At 33.8% G+C, this 22717-nt stretch overlaps 3 protein-coding genes across 3 annotated transcripts in view; 1 reads left to right on the plus strand and 2 right to left on the minus strand.

The window, feature by feature from the left end:
* Positions 1-22717, minus strand: part of LOC136978726 (protein lifeguard 1-like) — a 351072-nt gene that overhangs the window by 71284 nt on the left and 257071 nt on the right. The gene's annotated exons all lie outside the window — the stretch shown is intronic.
* LOC136978612 (inactive hydroxysteroid dehydrogenase-like protein 1) lies at positions 8684-9647 on the minus strand. Its single transcript, XM_067274352.1, has one exon. It carries the CDS (start codon positions 9641-9643, stop codon positions 8684-8686), a length of 960 nt encoding a protein of 319 aa, XP_067130453.1. The 5' UTR covers positions 9644-9647.
* LOC136978718 (V-type proton ATPase 116 kDa subunit a 1-like) overlaps positions 14518-22717 on the plus strand; it is a 46817-nt gene continuing 38617 nt past the window's right edge. The window contains exons 1-2 of the mRNA XM_067274505.1: positions 14518-14750; positions 19797-19875. Coding sequence (XP_067130606.1) covers positions 14643-14750; positions 19797-19875 — 187 coding nt within the window. The 5' untranslated portion in view covers positions 14518-14642. The remainder of the gene's footprint in view (positions 14751-19796; positions 19876-22717) is intronic.

Raw genomic sequence — 22717 nt, forward strand, 5'->3', positions numbered from 1 at the left:
AAAAAATGTTAAATAGCTAATTCAAAAAGTTTGAAGTCTGCAAGAATGATATTTAGATTTTATTATTATTAACTTACTAATATAAGTTATTTTAAAAAACTAATTTCTTTTTCGTAAGTAAATGTATATTTTCGTTTTACGTTTCATATACTTTTATATCCAAACAAAAACATCTGAGATGTAAAAAAATTTCTCCAAGTAAAAGATTATGACAAATTAGACGACGATCAAAATTTTTCTTAGCTGTTTTTCTTTGGTAAAGATAAACTGGGCTCTTAAAGGCGAAATGTAAGGTAAATACAGGTAAAAATCTAGTGGGTACCGCCTTCGAGCGTCAAGCTTATCTTTACCAAAGGAAAATTCCTAAAAAAATTTTGACCGTCGTCTAAATTGTCATAAATTTTTACTTGGCGGAACCGACACTTTCGATACGCCGTTTAGAAAAATCATTATAAAAAGTTTTAATTTGCATAAATTTGAGGTTTTGTAATTCTGAGTAACATTTTGAATAAAATTCATTTGTTTCCATGCAATTTTATCCTTATAAGCATAAGATTAAGCCGTAAAACTGAATTTGCTTTATGGGAAACCCCGTGAAATTTGACCTATCGATCCGGAAGTCTTGCGAGCACCTCACTAATAACGAGAAAGGCTTAAGATTAAAATGAGCTTTCTAGACCCAGTAGTTTCTATACGAGCGTCTGCAGTGCCGGATGAAGAAAAAGAAAAAGAGGAGAGGGAGAAGAAGAAAATACATTTTTGGAGATTTTTGCACTTTTCAATTGCTTGTATTTTGGCAACTGCTTTATAGAAAATTTTGAAATTTTCCACATTACCTAGGAAAAGAATTGTGTTTCGAACAGATATTCGGAATCACTTCAAGTGTTTGGGGACGAAGAAATCGACCCCCGAAACTCTGATTCCTGTATAGTGAGGTTTCAAGTCGACATCACGAGTGACATCATGAGCATGAGCAGTTGTCCGGCGTCATGTTTGTGGTTTGTTTACGTTTTATTTGTGTTTACGCGTGCTTTTGCTGGAGCTCGTGTTGTTTATTCGTCACGAATATTACTATGGCGAATTGTTATGTAATTGAGTGTAATGCTAGTTCACTCAAGAACAAAGGAATATCACATATCATTATATATATATTTATCTCTAGGGACGGACGGTAAGAAAGACGTCTTAGATTCTTCTGTATTTTATATAATGTGAATATACCTTCTGTCCTTTTTTTAATTGAAAGTTTTATATCGCCAAATAAATCTGTTTACAACAAAATTAACATGAATTTGATCTATCCATTCATCTGATTGCCATTAAATAAAAATACTAAACAAAATTGTTCAAAATTGCATATTCCGTAATTATCTATATAAATAAAAATGTACGTGTTCGTTTGTTCCTAATAGCTAATCTCCGAAAGTTCTTCACCGATTGCTTTGAAATTTTGACACAACATTCCATTCGAATACGCGCGTGTTTTTATATAAAACAGATGTCGAAATCCCCCCCCCACGAGGGAGAGGGACAAAATTAAGCTTACCGTGAAGAACTGGGCTTCTATTATACTATTTTAGATGCGGGTTTTTGCGTTTTTGATTGCGTTTTAATAGGGTACGTCAAGAGAATGTACAGTACACTAAGAAAAATTTTTCGAAATCCCCCCTCGCGAAGGAGAGGGAAAGGATTAAAGCTTTAATTAGAAAATTTTTAGATGGGTCTAAAAATATGTTCGATTTCCCGCATAAACACAAAAAAACCGCATCTGCACCTGTAAATCTTGCACTTCGCTTTCTCTTAACACTTCCATTGTTAAGGAGTACACTTCTTTCATCCCCACGTGGTACCCTACTAAAACGCAGTTAAAAATAAAAAATTGCTTCTAAAATAGTACCGTAGAAGCTGAGTTCTTTAGGATAAGCTTTAATCCTTTCCCTCTCTCCCTAACTCTCAAATGTGACTTTAAATCTCGGACTTGAACTCCCGGATTTGACAGAAGGATGATTCGTAAATTGATATCCAAATATAATACAGAAATCATTTACGTCTATTGTTTAAAGATGAATGACGGCTGATTTCATGCCGTGATTTAAAGTCACATTTGAGAGTTAGGGTGCGACTATGCAGACGCGAGCGAGCGAATTTTCCAAGCGAGCGAGTATATATCGAGAAGAGGCGAGACGCGATAAATATCAAAACCTGTCAGATATGTGCGAGAACCAGAAATTCGCTCTCGCCAGCGTTATTTCTCGCTTCTCGCTTGTGCATGGTTTTCCTTTGCGAAAACTAAATCGCTCTCAACCTCTCGCTCGCTCTAAATTCGCGTCTGCATAGTCGGACCCTAAGTGAGAATATGTGGCGACAAGAGGCGAGACGCGATAAATATCAAACCCTGTCACATATGTGCGAGCAGAGGCGGATCTAGGTTTTTCGGGGCCTAGGGCTTATTGAAGTCCAATGGGGCCCCATTTTTTGTTAATACAAATAATACTATACATTATCATTATTATTATATTATTAACATTTAACAAAGATTTTCGAATTAACTGATTTTTACTATACGACAAATGCTCATTGTTAATGAAAAAGTATTAAAAATTTATTATAATTCATTTTTTGTGGGCCCTTGACACTTGGGGCCCAGGGCTTAAGCCCTATTAGTCCCTCGCACACGGGCGGATATGATCCGCCCGTGTGCGAGAACCAGAAATTCGCTCACACCAGCGAGATTTCTCGCTTCTCGCTTATGCATGTTTTCCTTTGCGAGAACTATATCGCTCTCAACCTCTCGCTCGCTACTAAATTCGCGTCTGCACAGTCACATCCAGGTATTAGAGAGGTTGCGTCCGAAGTTTTCATTTCTAAAACGTGAACGTCAAACGTTGAGCGCCGCCATCTTGTAAGCGTAGAAGTTTGACAATGGCGTTTGGAACGTCATTGGAATCATGCTTGACATTTATGTATATCCAGCGGCTGCATATGTGTGTTTTAACTGGTTGTTAGAGTTTATAAGCTTCTGACAACTGACAAAAACTCTAGCCCCCTATTTCACCAACAGACGATTAGATAAATTGCAGTATAACGACTATCTTTTTAGACTCTAATTCGTATATCAAATACAGTATCTGAAACTCTCAAACTAGATATAAAATTTCATTTAAACATATGGAAATATCGTATAACCCGAGATAACTATTTTTATCTTTAACTGAAACCGTAACATAAAAGTCATATTATAAAACAATATAAATAAGTTTTCCAAGGTGTTTTTGAGTATCAATAGATAACAGAAGAGAAAAACCTGATTGTTTTTGTGGAAAAATTATCATTTTAATTGATTTCTTTTTAACAGGGCTGTGGAGTCGGTAGAGTTTTTCACGGCTCCGACTCCGACTCCGACCAGGGGCGGACTTGTTAACAAGGTAGGCCCGAAAATTCAGACGTCATCACGTGACCTCAGAATATAAGCTTCAATAAAGATAGAATGTAGAAACTTTTTATTCCAAAGCTAAAATACTCCTCTAAGTAATGACATAGTCAATATATAAATATGTATTCGATAATTTTTACTTTTCCGGTTGTTATAGGCCTATATAACAGAGGAAAAGTGTAGTGATCGGTCAAAAGATGATCCCACCCCAAATTTTTGCATTTTTGGATTCAGGACATTTCGAAATGTCGAGATATGCAAAAGATTCCGGTTTTTTTCTGTATGTATGAATGTTAGACTGTATGGGAGACACGATTTTGAATGGTTTAACGCAGGAGTTATTAAGCTTCAAAATGGTTGAACTAAATCGGTTGGTACACATTCTAACATCCATGCGTACAGAAAAAACCCCGAATGCTTTTGCACTTCTCTACGTTTCAAGGCTTCCCGAGCCCAAAAGAGTAAAAATCTGGAAAAGTCTTTTCTGACTGATCGTCATTCTTTTCATTTATTATTAAAGGCCTATGCTGTATAACTGCCGGAAAAGTAATAATGACGACGATCCTGATTTTTAAAAAAATACAAAATAAAACGATTTTAAAAACTAATTAAACATTAAAATTTGATACATTTACCGAATATATAAATTCACATTTATTGACTTGTGTGATGATGGCAATGGTATTTAGTAAGCATGTATGAATAAAAATAGTAAATACATTCGTACACAAACAAATTAGTTTAATAAAAATGTTGTATATAATATACGAGTATATTGGGTAATATACAAGTATACAGATACTTTAAACTAAGTGAGAAATATAACAGAAGAGAAATATAACATTTAGACTGGTAAAGAAAACGGTTGCTTATGTTGATTAATTTATTATTTTTCATCTCTGTTATACTCCTTACAAAAAAATCACTTCTATTAAGTCAGCATTCACTGAAGCTCTTAACTTCTATCTCGTTGATAACGTTATAATCTAATCATCTGCCGGATTTTTTAACGGATAAAATAATCCGTTAAAAATCGATTATAATAATCCGAAACAAGAGTAATCGGATAAACCCCAGAAATTATATGTAGGGAGGTCCGTTCGGATATGCTCTTGCCGAGTACCTTGCTCGGCAACAGGCAAAATATTAGTTATAAATTTTCTTCGCGAACAGAATTGTTCGAAAAGTGAAGTTTGACTGCAGTACCAAATAATTATAAAAACGTAATTATTTTGTACTTTTTAATTAATACAGTACAGTATTATTCAATAATTACATTGCATAAAAACGTGACTGCGAACGTTTTCACAAAACTTCCGATTATTCTGCACGTAATAGCGAGGTTGAGGCCGAAGTTTTAAACGCGAAAACGTGTACGTCGGACGTTCAGCGCCGCTTTCCTGTAAGCCTAGAAGTTTGACAATGGTGTTTGGAAAGTTAGTGGAATCACGCTCGACATTCCAAACGCCATTGTCAAACTTCTAGGCTTACAGGAAAGTGGCGCCAAACGTCCGACGTACACGTTTTAGCGTTTAAAACTTCGACCTCAACCACTCTAATGTCTCGTGGAAGTTGTAGGCATCTTACCGGATTACTTTTGTATGAAAATTTTGTGTTCAAACATTACCACACTGAGAGTAAAAATTATAGCTGAATAATAAAACACCAACGGGTTTTTTTTTTTAAACTTTCTGCTCTGTGGGCACTAAAAGGGCCTCTTTTTAGCAAGCCCAATATGGGTTTGCGAGGTCCAAAACTTTGCGGCCTGCTGGTGATGGACAGAGTGATCTGACATATCTAGTCGGATCACTCCCGTGAAAAATTCCTGGGAATTTTTCAATCCGTCCCGGGTCTCCGCCCAGAATAGTAGGTTCCACGTTCACCGCTCGGCCATCCGGCTGTCGCCACCAACGGGTTGTACTGACATGTTGGATTGTACAGGAAATGCCTTAACTTCAAACTTCATGTTATCCGGAATGTTCCTTATCCTACTCGGCCGTCTGCCACCTTAAACGGATAACCGCGAGTCTACTGTATTCAATTTTCTTTTTATTGGCAATTGTACTTTAAAATTTTAATATTCTGTAAGAAGAATTTCAGATTTTTTAAAAACTTTTCTCCTTTAGTTACCTTTGATTATATTTGTATTTTTCTTACAAATAACGATGAATATCAGTAATTTTTAAATATAATAGGAAAGTTTTAGAAATGTTCTAAATCAAACAGGCACAATCTAACTTTTATATTAAGACATCATTAATCGTTTGAAAGTTGAATTCTCCTCGTATTATATTGGAAAGAGGTTTTCGTACATTTATAAAGTTTCTATTATATACTATTCCTTTTTCTCCATTAGCACATTGTTTGTGTTAGGGTGCAAGTGCAACTCCTTGCACCACAAGTGACACCCTTAATTTCGCTACTTAACAAACTCAATTTAAAAAATTAACTGTTTCATAATTAGAACTACAGTAGTTAGACGCCTTGTCTGGCCTCTGGCAAACCATTTATGAAATATTACTTAGAATTTTTCCCCACATGGATTCGTTCCCGGAGAGTACTAGACTAGTTTGGACATCTTCCCCCCCTCCGCTTTGCCATCTGGCTGTCCAAATATCAGTGCCGTCATTGGAAGCGATGGAAGCGCTGCTTCCACCTTCCAATGGCCTTCCCTTGTATTTTATAAAATATAAATTTTCATATTTTAACGTACTTTGAATTAATTAAAATTAATATTTTATTATAACTGCATTATGTATCTTTTACAAATTTCTATACTACATGTGAAAAAAACGATAAGATTGCTATTGTATATTCGAATAATTCGTGGCGGAAGGAATGTCGAAACCGGGTCAGTTTCCAATCAGCCAGATTATATAGGCATTGGCACATGCGGTTTACAGAGCACCAACCTCACCCAGTTTAGCTGGTAGAAGCGACACACGCGTAAAGCGTCCAATTTTATATCCCGGAGCGGTTCTGGGCTGTTAGCCACCTGCTAGATATTCGGCCACCCTCGCCCGATTATGTGAATCATGAGCAGACTAGATCAACTGCGGGCAACCCCCGGACTGCGGGCCAGCTACGGCTGGCGAAAAGTTTCTATCCGGCCCGCGAGATCTTTAATAGATTATTAAATTGGAAAAATAACTAATTAATAGTTATTTTTCCAATTCTTTGTAATTTTCGAAAACGATAAGAGAAATAAATGTAGTAAATAACTTTTCATTTATTTATTTCATATTTGCAGACTAAAAAAATTACGAGTCACAAGAAGGCGTCAATTAACTACTACGGCCCGCGGAAAAAACATAAAAATTTATTCTGGCCATGTTATAAAAAAGGTTGCCCACCCTAGACTAGATTCATAACTTAACCCAACCGATAGGAGTTTACTGGCATGTTTTTATGATAGTTCTGTATAGTTGACAGGAGTTTAAAAAAACTCCATTAAAATATTTGATATATTTATTCTGCGTTCATTTCTGCTCTCCCATCTTATATTACTTACGGATTTCAATGTTAAACCGGTGATATTACGATTTAGTATGTCCTATCTGTAAGGGGATGGAGAAAAAACGTGTACAATTCTAGTACAGTGTTAAAAAATTAACTGTTACTTTGGCAGCATCATTTACAACCAAATTTAATGAATGAGACGTACAATGGTACAAAAAAAGAATTTATTTTCCTTAAATTTACGATTTATATATCCGTTGTCATAAAAATTTGTCTTTCCAATGTTTTCCCAAGACTACAGATATTCAGATACAAAGTAACTGGTTTCGACTTATTTCTACTAAGAAGTAGTTAAATAATTAAGAGATTAGGGAATGGGGAAATAAATAAAACCCTGCCGAAAGAGCCAGAATTTCACTTAAACAAAAGCTTAACCGAACCAATCACTAGCTCAGTACAGTGGGGAACTGATTTCCGTGTACACCTGGTACTAAAACGAATTACAGTAGTTAGAAAACAAATGACTATTAAGTTTAATATATTTACATCTATGGTGAGAAACGTTTAAAATTTACAATAGCCCTGTGGCGTCCTTTGAGATATACTAGTGATGCGACAAAAGAGGCATTTGACATTGACCGGTAATCGGCACCCTCGGGATTTGGCAGCCTGCGTGCATGCACGCGCCGCACACCTACCAGGATGCGTCTGATTCCATTCATTAGCCACTTGTAGGGAGCTATTTCACTAAGTGGATTGTTTTAAGATTTAAAGAAAAGAGTATTTTGTTATTTTTATGTACGTTTCTTCACAAAGTTATATTTAATTATAAGTTTCTTTAAAAGTATATTCATACAATTGAAGAATTTTTTGTACTAGATATGTATATTCATCACACATTTTGTTTTACCAAGTAAGTTTTTTTTTATAATTTTAATTTTAGCCCTTATATCGTGGCTAGTGATTAAAAAATTTATTTTAAAAAAAGTTTAGGCTCAAGACCGTATAATGAAAAAGAAAACATTATTAAAAGAGAAAGACCAATGTCTAAATTAAATATAAATACGTCAACAAAAAAATTTCGACATTTTTGACGATAAAATTTATGACGAATGACGATTCTTTCGTAAAATTGAAGCAATTTGGAAATCAAAATAGAATAGAATTTAACATTGGTAGACAATATAAAATAAATATTGAAAATTGTAACGAGATAATTACGATTAATAGATATATCTAAATTCATAGATGTTATATGTTTTTTCTCAAAGTAAGAATTGGCATTTAGAGAGCATAGGGAATTTATTGAATCTAATAAGAAAGTTCAATATAATTACCTCTATTATTTATTAAGTACGTCAGATAATCTATTAAAAATACATTTAAAGAAGTATAAGGTTTTTACTGGCTTATCGAACAAACGAATACGAACTGGCCCTGACGCGCAATTAATTGATTGCCCCTGTAAATCGGCTTCTTACAGAAACACAGCTTCCCTATCACCAAATGTCACGGCACGCCACTGCTAAATATCAGTGTAAACGCGGTTATCGACACTCCGATTTTATCGTATTAAAAATGCTAGTAACATACTTTATTTATCATTAATTTTAAAATATCAACTTTAATGATATACAAAGCATAACACACATGTATAGAGACACAATATAAACGTAATAATTTCTTTGTACTCCTGTTGCTTGTAATAATGATCTATATAAAAAAAAATATACTTGAATACAAGCTTTTTAAATACCTGAACTTCATAGACAGGTTTTCAGAAGTGTAATATCAACACAACTTGTTCTTTAATCGTTTAAAACGTAGTGCTTTAGCCATGTTCTTAATAATAAGTGTACGAAGAAAGTTAGGAAGAAAACTCAAGAAAACGCACTGTAGTTCGTGTTTCCAATGTCCAGTTGTGTAATTGTCGATTCCAATGGTGTTCACGGCGATTTTACTCAACTCGTTACTAGAAACTATAAAATATCTTAGTGGTCCAAAATATTTTTCAAAAGAATTTATCAGATTGGTCGAGACGAAATAAGGAACAAGGGATTGAACGTAAACGTCGTCTTTTCTGAATTCCCAAGAAATTGCCCTGCCGAAGCGATCTGAAAATGCTTTGCAAGACGGATAAACACTTCCTAACGAGTGTCGGGGATATTTCGAAGTCGCAGACGATACAATAACTACAACTCCACTCTGTTTTGCTAACATGAACGGAACAACTAAATCAACCATTTTTACTACGGCTCGAATGTGTAATTCTATCATGGAAATTATGTTTTCGTGGGTTTCTTCGAGAAAATAACACGGAGAATTACCACTAATACCAGCAGAAATAACCAAAATACCGACGTTTCTGTCCTCTAGTCGTTGCTTTAACTTGGTATAAATGTTTCCGTTTTCCGTAAAATCAATTTGTACGTACTCACATTGAACTCCGTAATTGTCTTGGATTTCTTTCTTGGTCTGTTTAAGAGTATCCAAATTTCTGGCAACGATGAGGACGTTCATTCCGCGTTGAGCCAGTTGTAAAGCATAAGATTTTCCAATTCCCGAATTTCCACCGGTCACAATGGCCCATTTTCCATAATTTCTCAAATCAACAGCATAGTATTTAGGAAGAAAAAAAATTACAAATAAACGTAATAATGGAAAAAGTTTATACAGAAAAATAAAGGATGTTAAGATCCCAATCGAAATTAAAATCATTTCGTGTACCTGTACGGATTTATCAGTATCCATCGCTACTATACGTGGTAGGATCCAAAAGTTCGGGGAATGCAGTAATCTACGACAACCAACATTAAATTTTGTCAGCGTTTAGGTAAAATACCTACGGAGATTTTAAACTTGCTAAGAAAGGTGTACGGTGATTCTACGGTGAAAGGTCACGGTGAAGTCGAAATGTTGGAGGTTGTTCTTGAAACTCCACTTTGATTACGTCGCAGGACAAAGGTAACTATCTCCAGAAAAAACAGCAGCGCTCGCGGTTTAATCACATGACATGGATGAAATTAACCTGAACACGTAGAGGTGGTTTGGTAGAATCCATTTCATACGCTGTAACTTCAAATACATGCTTTGTTTTCATAGATTACTGCATTCCCCGAACTTTTGGATCGTACCACGTACTTTCTTATTATTATTGCAGTTCAAAATCAGAGTATGTGTATAATATAGAAATAATATTTATATTCGCTGTCTCGCCCTATGGCTCCATTCCGGTTTTGTCACTGACCTTCAACACTCCGTCATTTTAGATAATTATACCGGTTCTATTGAAACTAGAATTGCGAAATTGTTTTCCTTGAATTAATCAACAATCTAAATTTATTTCTTCTATTGTTTAAACTAGCAGGTAATCCTGGCGTTGCTCGGGCAAAAGTAACGATAGCGAAGATTAAGGTTATTACGTTATAGTCAACCTTACCCGTTTTCACAGAATGCAAGAATTGGATCCCCCTCTTTCCAGACTAATTAGAGAATTTTTAGATGGGTCTAAAAATATGTTCGATTTCCTGCAAAAACGAAAAAAACTGCATCTGTGTCTTGCACGTCGCTTTCTCTTAACAATTGCATTGTTACGTAACACTACCATTGTTACTTAACAGTGGCGTGCCGTGACATTTGATGATAGGGAAGCTGTGTTTCTGTAAGAAGCCGACTTACAGGGGCAATCAATTAATTGCGCGTCAGGGCCCGTTCGGTATTCGTTTGTTCGATAAGCCAGTAAAAACCGTATACTTCTTTAAATGTATTTTTAATAGATTATCCGACGTACTTAATAAATAACAGAAGTAATTATATTGAACTTTCTTATTAGATTCAATAAATTCCCTACGCCCTCTAAATGCCAATTCTTGCTTTGAGGAAAAACATATAACATCTATGAATTTAGATATATCTATTAATCGTAATTATCTCGTTATAATTTTCAAGATTTATTTTATATTGTCTACCAATGTTAAATTCTATTCTATTTTGGTTTCCAAATTGCTTCAATTTTACGAAAGAATCGTCATTCGTCATAAATTTTATCGTCAAAATGTCGAAATTTTTTTGTTGACGTATTTATATTTAATTTAGGCATTGGTCTTTCTCTTTTAATAATGTTTTCTTTTTCATTATACGGTCTTGAGCCAAAACTTTTTTAAAATAAATTTTTTAATCACTAGCCACGATATAAGGGCTAAAATTAAAATTATAAAAAAATTTACTTGGTAAAACAAAATGTGTGACGAATATACATGCCTAGTACAAAAAATTCTTCAATTGTATGAATATACTTTTAGAGAAACTTATAATTAAATACAACTTTGTGAAGAAACGTACATAAAAATAACAAAATATTCTTTACTTTTTAAATCTTAAAACAATCCACTTACAAGTTAGTGAAATAGCTTCCTACGAGTGGCTAACGAAAGGAATCGGAGACGGTCCAGGTAGGTTGTGCGTGCCAAATCCCGAGGGTGCCGATACCGGTCAATGTCAAATGCCTCTTTTGTCGCATCACTAGTATATATCAAAGGATGCGACAGGGTTGTTGTAGATTTTAAACGTTTCTCATCATAGCTGTAAAAATCTAAATATGTTAAACTTAACAGATTGTCCGTAGTTCGTTTCTAACTAATTCGTTTTAGGACCAAGTGTTCACGGAAATTTTCAAAATTTACAACTTTTCGGTCACTCTCGTTGAACTGGAAAAATTTCTGTCTTTACTACATCTAATAGTACGAAGAGAACAGACCCTACTGTACTCGGCAAGAGATTAGTTCGGTTAGGCTTCTGTTTAAGTAAAATTTCAGCTCTTTCATCGGGGTTTTATTTATGTTTCTAATTCCCTAATCGCTTAATTATATAATTACTACTTAAGTAGAAATAAGTCGAAACCGGTTACTTTGTACTCGAATATCTGTAGTCTCGAGAAAGAAGTGGAAAGAAATTTTTATGACAACGGATACATAAATCGTAAATTTAAGGAAAATAAATTCTATAGCTTTTTTTGTACCATTGTACGTTTCGTTCGTTAAATTTGGTTGTAAATGATGCTGCCAAAGTAACAGTTAATTTTTTAACACTGTACTAGAATTGTACACGTTTTTTCTCCATCCCCTTACAGATGGGACATACTAAATCGTAATATCACCGGTTTAACATTGAAATCCGTAAGTAATATAAGATGGCAGAGCAGAATAAACGCGGAATAAATATATGAAATATTTTAATGGATTTTTTTTTTAAACGCCTGTCAACTATACAGAACTATCGTAAAAACATGCCAGTAAACTCCTATCGGTTGGGTTAAGTTATAAATCTAGTCTAGGGTGGGCAACCTTTTTTATAACATGGGCCAGAATAAATTTTACGTTTTTTCCGCGGGCCGTAATTGACGTCTTCTTGTGACTCGTAATTTTTTTAGTCTGCAAATATGAAATAAATAAATAAAAAGTTAATTAGTATATTTATTTCTCTTATCGTTTTCGAAAATTACAAAGAATTGGAAAAATAACTATTAATTAGTTATTTTTCCAATTTAATAATTTATTAAAGATCTCGCAGGCCGGATAGAAACTTTTCGCGAGCCGTAGCTGGCCCGCGGGCCGGGGGTTGCCTGCCGTTGATCTAGTCTACTCGTGATTCGCATAATCGGGCGAAGGCAGCCGAATATCTAGCAGGCGGGCGGCTAACAGCCCACAACCGGTCCGGGATATAAAATTAGAAGCTTTATGTGTGAAGCATCCACCAGCTAAACCGGGTGACGTTGGTGCTCTGTAAAGTGCATGCGCCAATGCCTATAATCTGGCTGCTTGGAAGTTGACAGGCAGGCAGCTAACAGCTCAGAACCGGTCCGGGATATAAAATTAGATGCTTTACGCGTGTGTTGCTTCTACCAGCTAAACCGGGTGAGGTTGGTGCTCTGTAAACCGCATGTGCCAATGCCTATGTAATCTGACTGATTGGAAACTGACCCGGTTTCGACATTCCTTCCGCCACCGAATTATTCGAATGTACTGTACAATAGCAATCTTATCATTTTTTTCACATGTAGTATAGAAATTTGTAATAAGATACATAATGCAGTTATAATAAAATATTAATTTTAATTAATTCAAAGTACGTTAAAATATAAAAAATTATATTTTAGAAACTACAAGGAAAGGTCATTGGAAGGTGGAAGCGGCTCTTCCACCGCTTCCAATGACGGCACGCCACTGCTCAGAGAGAAAGGCTGCCATCTTAAGCAAACCCAGCGAATTCACCCCTGAGTGCAGTTGAACCTGCAACTGTTGCTAGTCACGCGATTACTTTGCTTGTTACGTCGCTAGTTACGCTATCTGGACCTTTGTTTGCTTTCCACTTCCAAATCTATTAACGTTAACTTGAATTAACGTTATTTCGTTTTTTATCGTGCATTATTTAAGTAAATATTAATTTCGGTTAATGTTACCTTTGGTTCCAAAATGGCGGCTCGTCTCTGATTCCAGCAAATAGGAGAAAGAAAACAGTGAGGACGCACGTTCTAACCTAACCTAACGTATTCTAATAATTCTGTTGGTAATAATTATGGTAATTTATTAGAAATAGGTTAGGTTAGGTTAGAACGTGCGTCCCCACTGTTTCCTTTCTCCTATTTGCTGGAATCAGAGACGAGCCGCCATTTTGGAACCATAGGCAACATTAACCTTAATTTCTATGTTATCTGAGATCAATTGTCAAAAGTGTATTTTGTTAACAACGATAGTAATGATGAGCGAGTCCGAGTGGGATCCGAATTCAAAACTCGAGTTCGAATTTGAGTTTACGAAATTTCTGGATAGGGATTAAACTTGAGTCCGTGTTGGACTTGAGATTTCATATTTACAGAAATGTTGCCGATAGAAAAAATTCTAAAATCTCTAATTTTTGCTACGGCAATCACTAGAAAGCCTTTAGATGGGTGGACGAAGTCTTTCCAGATATGTTGGACTCCATTCACCCAACTGTAGACCTGGTAGTATAATGGGCTTGCTAAAAAGGCCCTCTTAATGCCTACAAGCATAAAGAGTTTTTTAAAAAAAGTAATTTTTTATAATTTACCTTAAAATTCACACACATTTTTTTAAAACTCTTTCTGCCCTGTAGGCACTAAGAAGGCCCTTTTTTAGCATTCCCATTATGAGTTCGACCAGGCCCACAATGGGGCGGCCGGGTGGTGAGAGACGGGGCCTAACATACTCGGACGGACCATCCCTGAAAAATTCCTGGGGATTTTTCGACCCGTCTGGATCGATCCCGGGTCCCCCTAGAGCAGTAGGCTGCCACCTTGACCGTTCGGCCAATCGGCTGTCGAAAATTTATACATAATATGTATTTTATATCGTAACATTAATTTTAATACTGTATTTTTAACTCGATATAAATTTATAATTCAAATTCCATCTTTTATTGCTTCTGATAAAACAATAATGAATAAGTTAAAAAGATTTTCTTAATGTCCGCAAAATGGAGATTATTATTATTATTATTATTTTTAAATAATAATAATCTGCATTAATAATCAATTAGCTTTTCTTTTTTTTAAAAAAAAAAGAAAAGCTAATTGATTGTAGGTGGCTCTCTGCTACTTCAAGCTGAACAGCTGAGTCTCGTGATCTTTGTTGCAATCGGTTTGATAGTCGATAGGGCGGTTTAGGGATTACGCTTAAAAGCTGATTATTAAAAGAATTAAATATTTTTATAAGGATATTTAATAAATCTCAAAATGTTTCGGAGTGCGGAAATGAAATTATGTCAACTGTACCTACAGAACGAATCGGCTTATTGTTGTATTTCGGAGTTAGGAGAACTGGGATTAGTTCAATTCAGAGATGTAAGTAGCGATTTTCCCTTTTCTTGCTTAAATTGTATTTAAAAATGAGCACCGACTAAATTAATCTGACAGAAAACCGGACTGACAGTTTAAATTTGTATGTTTTGTTGTTATTGTGCAATGAAAATAAGGTCGGAGAAGTTTCTTATATCCTACCCTCTTTCCAATTAAGATTTTAATAGTTTTTCTGAAATATTTCATGAAAAATATGTCTAGACTAATTAGTAATATTGACAGTAAATTTCAGCAATGTTTAAGAATTTTTCTCTGAATCAGTGAGTTTGTAATCTGCATCAAATTCTTCTAAATTGATAACATCAATATGTTTGTTAATTCTTTTTCCTCACATTGAAACATACAATATTTCCGCGTATGTTATTGGACTTTGCTTTTGGCTGTATTTTCAGTTTCGTTTCTATTTTATTGGTACTTGCCAGTTATCTTCTGCATGTTGCAGTCAAAACTGTGCACAATCTAAAATTAGAAATTAAATTTATTTGCCAATTTCACGAGTTACTTTACTTTTTTATATTAATCAAACAATTAAACAATTAAATCATTTTTTATATTAATCAAACATTTACTAAAAAATAAAATTGACACACATTAGTACTGTAATATATATTATTTTAATTCTTAATACTTGTATGGTATTATAAAATAAAAATACAATTCATATTACTACTGTGTACTGGTTTAATAGGTTGACTACTTTTTATCCAATAGTTTTCAGTAGTTCATGAAACTTGGAATGATCTTCTCTGTGAGAATTCAACAATATACAAATTCAAATGTTTTTGTGTTGAATTTGTCTTTTCCATGTATTTGTTCTTATACCAACAACATACCTGTGTGTGTTTTTTGTTACATGTCTATTTTGAAATTTTCACTCCAAATATAACTTCATTTTAATACTTTCTTTTTTCTACAAAAGCTTAAAAAATGTGATATCATATCCCAGCAGAATATGAATGATGTCAATTTCAGATGTAGACAAATTTCAGATATTAAATGAATAATTTATTAAAAAATAGCAACGAATTGAACCTTTAAAGTAATTCCAGGATAATTAATTGCAAATTTGACAATCAATTGCAACCTCTAACATTTTCGATCTACTTAGATCTTCCTCAGGATTCATTAAATTGGAATGCAGAAATTTGAACGTTTTTAAATTTGCCCATTTGTGCATTATGTTAAATACTGTATGGTATGTTTGATTTCTTAAATAATTAATCTGACTTCATAAATAAAAATATTTTTTATTCTTATTGAAAAAATTCTTAATTAAGCTTATATCTTGATTTGCATGAAATTTAATTATTTTGTTTGATCACCCGTTAAAACTTATCTGTCATTTTGTAAGCAATGCAACAGAGCATAGCAGATATGCGAAATTGAAATGTGCCACATGACGTGACATGGAAGGATAACTCATAAGTACTGTATAGTTTAATAAATATAAAATTCTGTTTACTGTTTTCAGAAAATGTAGAATGTCTAGAATAACATCTACTATTGGTGTCATAGAAATGACATTAGAATTACAAGATGCATAGTAGTCAACCAAATGCCGAAACTCTATCGGGCTAGTTTAAGGCTAATTACTAAATGAATTACGTACCAATTTGGCTCTAGAGGTAAGCGTTAGGCGCCATCTCGTATTAACATTAATAATTATAATTTAATTAATTAATTTAAATAATTTAGAACTGCTGGGAGAAAAAAAAATTGGCCCGGAGCGGGACTCGAACCCACAACTCCTGCTTAACGTGCAGATGTGTTGCCAGTTATGCTATCTGGACCTCCGGTCTGATCTCCCCTTTCAGCATATATAAACTAACGTTATAATCATCGATGGTTATTACAACGCTGTTTATATATGCTGGAAGGGGAGATTGGACTGGAGGTCTGGATAGCATAACTGGCAACGCATCTGCATGGTAAGCAGGAGTTGTGGGTTTGAGTCCCGCTCCGGGCCGATTTTTTTTTTTTTTTTTTTTTTCTTCCAGCAGTTCTAAATTATTTAAATTAATTAATTAAATTATAATTATTAATGTTAATACAAGATGGCGCCTAATGCTTACCTCTAGAGCCAAATTGGTACGTAATTCATTTAGTAATTAGCCTTAAACTAACCCGATAGAGTTTTAGCATTTGGTTGGTGTCTAGTCTTATAATATATCGGGTTTAGTGATGTTGTTTATGCATAGTAGTATGGTTGATGACAAATTGCAAGTAGAATATAAAAATAATGGTGATATTTGGATATACAGTGGAGTCCGCATAAGTCGACACCCCAAGGGGAAGTGGAAATGTGTTGAGTTATCTCATATGATGACTAAAGCGAAGTTGAAAAATACAGTAATGCAATGTACCTCTCTGACCATCCATCACTGGCACTAACGTTGGTTTCTACTCCAAGTACCCCAGCAATTTCCATCGCTTTTTGTTTCAGTATCAGTCCCGAAACAGGAAGATTTGATGAATGAATTTGCTTTAGCCAATGTACCAGAGCATCTTCGACATCTTTGTACGGCGACTTTCTATGGAGTTTACGAGACAGTCACGACGAAAATCCAAGAAAAAGTTTCTTAATTTCCTCTTTTTCTTCAGGATTCCCACCAATGTTGTTCTTGGAAGGTTTTTTTGTTTTGCAAATTCTGCTTGTGAAGTTCTCTGTTATATCAAATTCAGGCACGAGTTCATATTTTTCCTTCAGCATAAGCTGTTGGCTTTCGGACACTCATTTCTAACAGAAATGTGAAACAGGTGCTACAAATAACGCATGATGTGAGAAAATGCAAAATTGGATACTGCTGTGGCTTGATGTAGATTGTATATTTTCTTTTTGTTTATCTGTTGTTATTTTATATATATAAAATACATAAAATGTTAAAGCATATTTAATAATATGTATATATTATTAAATATGCTTTAACATAATCCACTTCTGAAAAAAATGAGTTCATGCCACATAGTTTATTGTGCAGTGTCAACTTATCAGATGTCTAAACGAGTGTGGGACAGCAAAAGTATGTTGATTTATCCAGTGGTGACAAGTTAAATGGTGTCGAGTAAACTAGAGTTTATTAACATTAATCCTTATGTAAATCAGCCAGGACCACAGAAAACTGACTACTTAACCAATGGTGTCTAGTTATACCTATGACGACTTATGCGGAGTTGACTGTAGTTACTGTAATTATAATGCAGCAATGGTGTTTAAGTGTCTTGAACTTCAAACTGATATTTAATATTTTCACCCTTTCGTCCCTGAATATTAATTTTTTCTGAAAATTGAAGATGAGTAAATGGTTAACTTTAAGTCAAATTGAAGATTTTTTGTGAAAGAAATGAAATTAATTGATGGGGTAAGTGGGGGAGTGGTACATGGTACATGTTTGTACCAATAGGATTTTTTATTTGATACCTATCAGTACCATCAGGTAAGAAGGCAAGTCTTTGTAATAGATCCATCATGGGTTTGGTCAAGTCTGCAATAGAGCAGAGAGGTTATAAAGAATATATTTGGGTCAAACTTCCAAAGAAGTTTCCCTAAATCCAATCTGGATCCAAATTCTGGTCACTTCAGAGGGATAGGCTGATTAACAGGTTAGGGCCAGACTACTGAAATGGTTGGCATCCATTCAGATTAGCCCTAACCTATTCCAGCAAAGTAGTATCATCAGCATGTTAAAATGGATTTTTTTTTATATTAGTTAGTGATTGGCAATTATTTTAGAATAGATTTTGTACTATTTGTGATATAATCAAATTTTCAGTAATAAATGTTATTGATTAGGGAAGTTATATTTTTAGAGGAATAAGTTGCAACAAAATTTTAGAGGAATGGATGATTCAACATTTGTTGAATCATCCATTCCTCTAAACTTTTGTTGCTTTGTATTTTACATTTAATAAAAACAAAATTATATTTAATCTAGATAAGCAATTATTCTTTGCACCTTTTATTGTTTATCTAATTTTAATTCTTTCCTATAGAGATGACTGTTATGTATACAATCAAGCTCAGTTATAATGAACATGGATATAATGAGCAAAATGCCATAACAATTTTGTGTATTTTCATAATTTTCTCATGGTTATAACAAGAGTACTTCATGGATATACCAAGCAACTTTTTGGTAGCTATGCAAATACATGAACATTTATTAATTGTTCAAGTACAGTATTAAGAAATGCAATACCAAATTCTTGGAATAGATAAAACTGAAAGGATTACTTTCATGACCACTGGATAATTAGTTTTACGACTTACATGGATTACAAGCCTATTTATTACTTAGCTTTCTTTTTTGAGACTGCCCTCCTCTTTCTTGACTAGCTTTCGGCCCTACTCTGCCAATTTACCTAATCATCTGTATGATTGTAAAATTACCATATACCCTAGTTAGAAACAAACTATGAAGAAAAAATAAAGCAAACATCAATTTTAATATTTGTAGATAAAAAGACTAACTGAAATCGAGCATATTATTAATTAGTATTACCTTTAATTATGAAAAAATAAATTGTTTAATATTAATTATATTATAGTTTATATAACTATTAATAAAGATACAATATAATGTAATTATATATTTGTTTTTGAATCAATTTATTTAGAATCAAAAATTAAAAGATAGATTTCACTAATTATCAGTGGCATAGCTATAAATTTTGTCACCCACGAGGCACAAAATCTTCATGGATATAATGAGTAACAAATATAATGAGGAAATCTTGCCAGTCCCCTAATGCTTGTTATAACAGAGTTTGACTATACTTTATATTTTACATTTAATAAAAAATAAATTAATTATTAGAACATAATCCCATAATAAAGCAATAATAGTGCTGTTTTAGATTATAACATTTTAATTGCTTTTATCAAATTTGTAGAATTAATAGTTATAACTAAAAACATTATTAGTGAAACCAGACATTGGTAGTATATTAATTTAAATCCTCTATTAATAATATCTAAACAGTGAATTGTTTAGGAATACTTAGGAATTAAGATAAATATTTAATTTTTTTTAGGTTAATAATGAAACTTCAGTTCTCCAAAGAAAATTTGTTAATGATATCAGACGTTGTGATGAAATGGAAAGGAAGTTACGTAAGTCTATTATATATTATTAACAATTTTATTTGTAAATTTGTCAATTTGAGAAACTCCTCAAATAAGTAGGCTAAGAAGTATTTTATAAATTTTTTTCTAAATAGAAAAGTTTGATAATCATCTTGTATATAATTGTTCATTTTATATTTGAAAAATTTTTTAATATTGTGAGATCTGGAAATTCCATTAGACTCAAAATTGTAATAATTTTTCCCTATTATAAACAACCTCGATAGAAACATTCCTAACCAAGAAAATATTGTGTCCCTTGCCATATAAATGTCAACTATCCATTATTCTCGCGCTGTGTGCAGATCAGCTTGCAGCTTGTTTATAGGTCGCGTCTGAATTTGCCATATTGTTTTAAATCCCGGGAACACCTATGGCCTGATCACATTCCGTGAGAGATCACGTGACCGATTTTCCCATCAAAAAGCTATATAAGATGCTTCCTTCCCCCCTCAGGAGAGTGGATCCTCGACCGAGATCGAGTCACGTTGGACTTTCCATCTTGTCCTTGTGCCTAATGTAAAATTTTACTTTTGTGCCTAAAGAGTTACCAACCCTTGTATTTTCAAAGGAATTAACGACTCTTATACTTCAAAGGAATTACCGATTGTTGTGCCCAGCGGATTTGGATTACGGATTCTCTAAGAGGTATGGAACCCACCAATGTGAACTCTCTCTCTCCTCACGTGTTAGGGATATACTAATATATATGTCACCCCCTAAATATTAGTTTTTGTAACGTCTCATTAGTATCCAATAAACATTGTTATCTTCCTTTCTCAAATATCGCCTGTCGCCTTACCACGACTCTATCTTCCCTTCTACTCTCGATCAGATGAAAAAGTAGTCCCATCCCCATGGGAAACCCTACAGAAAAATAAGCCATCTCTGACTCATGGGCAAGTCCCTCTGACTTGTTAGCCGAAATTAGACGGAGCTCTGACTTCGTCGTACCTCCTCTGTACCCACAATATCTAGTAAATTCATGTTTTTGAATTATGATGCATGGACTGAAGTCTAGTTTATGAAAGTGATAGGTTTCTGGAAAAACTTACTGATTGGCAATGACAATCTTTTAATTCTCTAGGGATAAGCTTGCAATAAGAATACTTCAAACAAGGACAGTGACAATCATTTGGCAATCAACACATCTGGGAGCATTCAGGTTGTCACTTACCACTTTGTTTTTGGGTCATATTGATAACTTCATGTTTTGTCACCACTCATATTGCTTAGACATAGTTTGATGGCCAATTTTCAAATCATTGGATCATGTAATGACATCACTCCAAATGAGCCTACTGATGAAATGCAGAACCTATTAACAAAATACCTTCTTGACTCTGTATAAGATCTTATGTGCTACTGCCAAACCAATGTCTAAACTGAATCTAAAGTGTGCTCATGTATATTATTTTATGGATTTACTTTTATTTACTCAGTCTTGACATGATTCATACATTCTTTTGGTACTCTTGTGACTATTTCTAGTTGAATTTTTGAAAGTTGTCCTCCCAAATTGAACTCACTAAACTAAAACACCTGTGTATGAGATGGAAGTCTGTGAAATGCTAGATTCTCATTTAAATCTAATTTAAAATCATAAAAAAATCATTGTGCAAAAACACTTGAGTCAACTCATTGGCAATATGAGGTCACATGATCTTAATCACAGTTGGTTATTGAAACAAAAGATAAGAGTTTTGATCAAAAGAGGCCATGACTGGAGAGTGGAAATGGAGTCACTTGTGTGTGTGTTTGTGTTTGTTTGTAAAATAGAATTGAGAGAGAGACATTCCTTTTTGGTATGGTATCTGATTATCTGAAGTGTACAATTATTCATAAAAGTTTACGCGTGTTTTCAAAAAACAACAACTGCACAAAAAAACTGGAACTATACATGAACAGAACAACACCTAAACAGAAATTTCCAGCAAATAAATACTCAAATATTTAATGTTTGAACATTTTCAGCCACTATTTTATCGGCCCTCTTCAGGAATGAATATGACAAAAAAACTGTTCTATAAATAGAATATAGCCGCATTCTAATTTTTAAAAAATTTCAAACACATTCAAATGACGGCTTTGACATACAGTTTACAATGCATATAAAATGAGCGAATTTTACAATGTATAGTTAAACATGAAATTCTTACTACAATTAAATTTTTAAAATAAAATTATTATTAAAATTAAATTTTTAAATTTTAAATTTTTTGTGAGTCTAAATTTCAATTCAGAAATTAGAACGTGGCTATATTCTATTTATAGAACGGTTTTTTTCTCGTATTCGTTCCTGAAGAGGGTTGATAAACTAGTGGCCGAAAATGTTCAAACATTAAATATTTGGGTATTTATTTGCTGGAAATTTCTGTTTAGGTGTTGTTCTGTTCATATGTTTTTTTCTGGATTCAAAAGAACAACATCTGAAAGGAAAAAGTTTAAGTGTTTTTTTTTTTTGACAGAAGGCTTGAAGTATATAGAAGAAGTAATAGACACCTTGCCAAACTTACATATGTTTGGCAAGGAACTTGAAGACAGGCTGCAAGAAGAATATACACACATTTCTGAGGAAGTTAGGCAAATTATAAAAGTTGGCAGCAAATAGAACATAGCAGGCTGAACAGAAAACTGAACTGAGGAGCAATATGGGTTGATATAGACTGGGTTCCTTGATCTTACATTTGATTGGTTTTGAACCTTCATCTTCATGACTCAATTGGTCCCTTACCAGTTTCCAGATGAAATTAGAGAACTTCTCAGGTCACAGAAAAAGGTTGACATTGACAGTTAGTTAATTCAATGCTGAACTTGATCCTGGTTAGAG

Source organism: Centruroides vittatus, unplaced genomic scaffold, assembly GCF_030686945.1.
Source record: "Centruroides vittatus isolate TY-2023 unplaced genomic scaffold, ASM3068694v2 contig_549, whole genome shotgun sequence".
NCBI lineage: Eukaryota > Metazoa > Arthropoda > Arachnida > Scorpiones > Buthidae > Centruroides > Centruroides vittatus.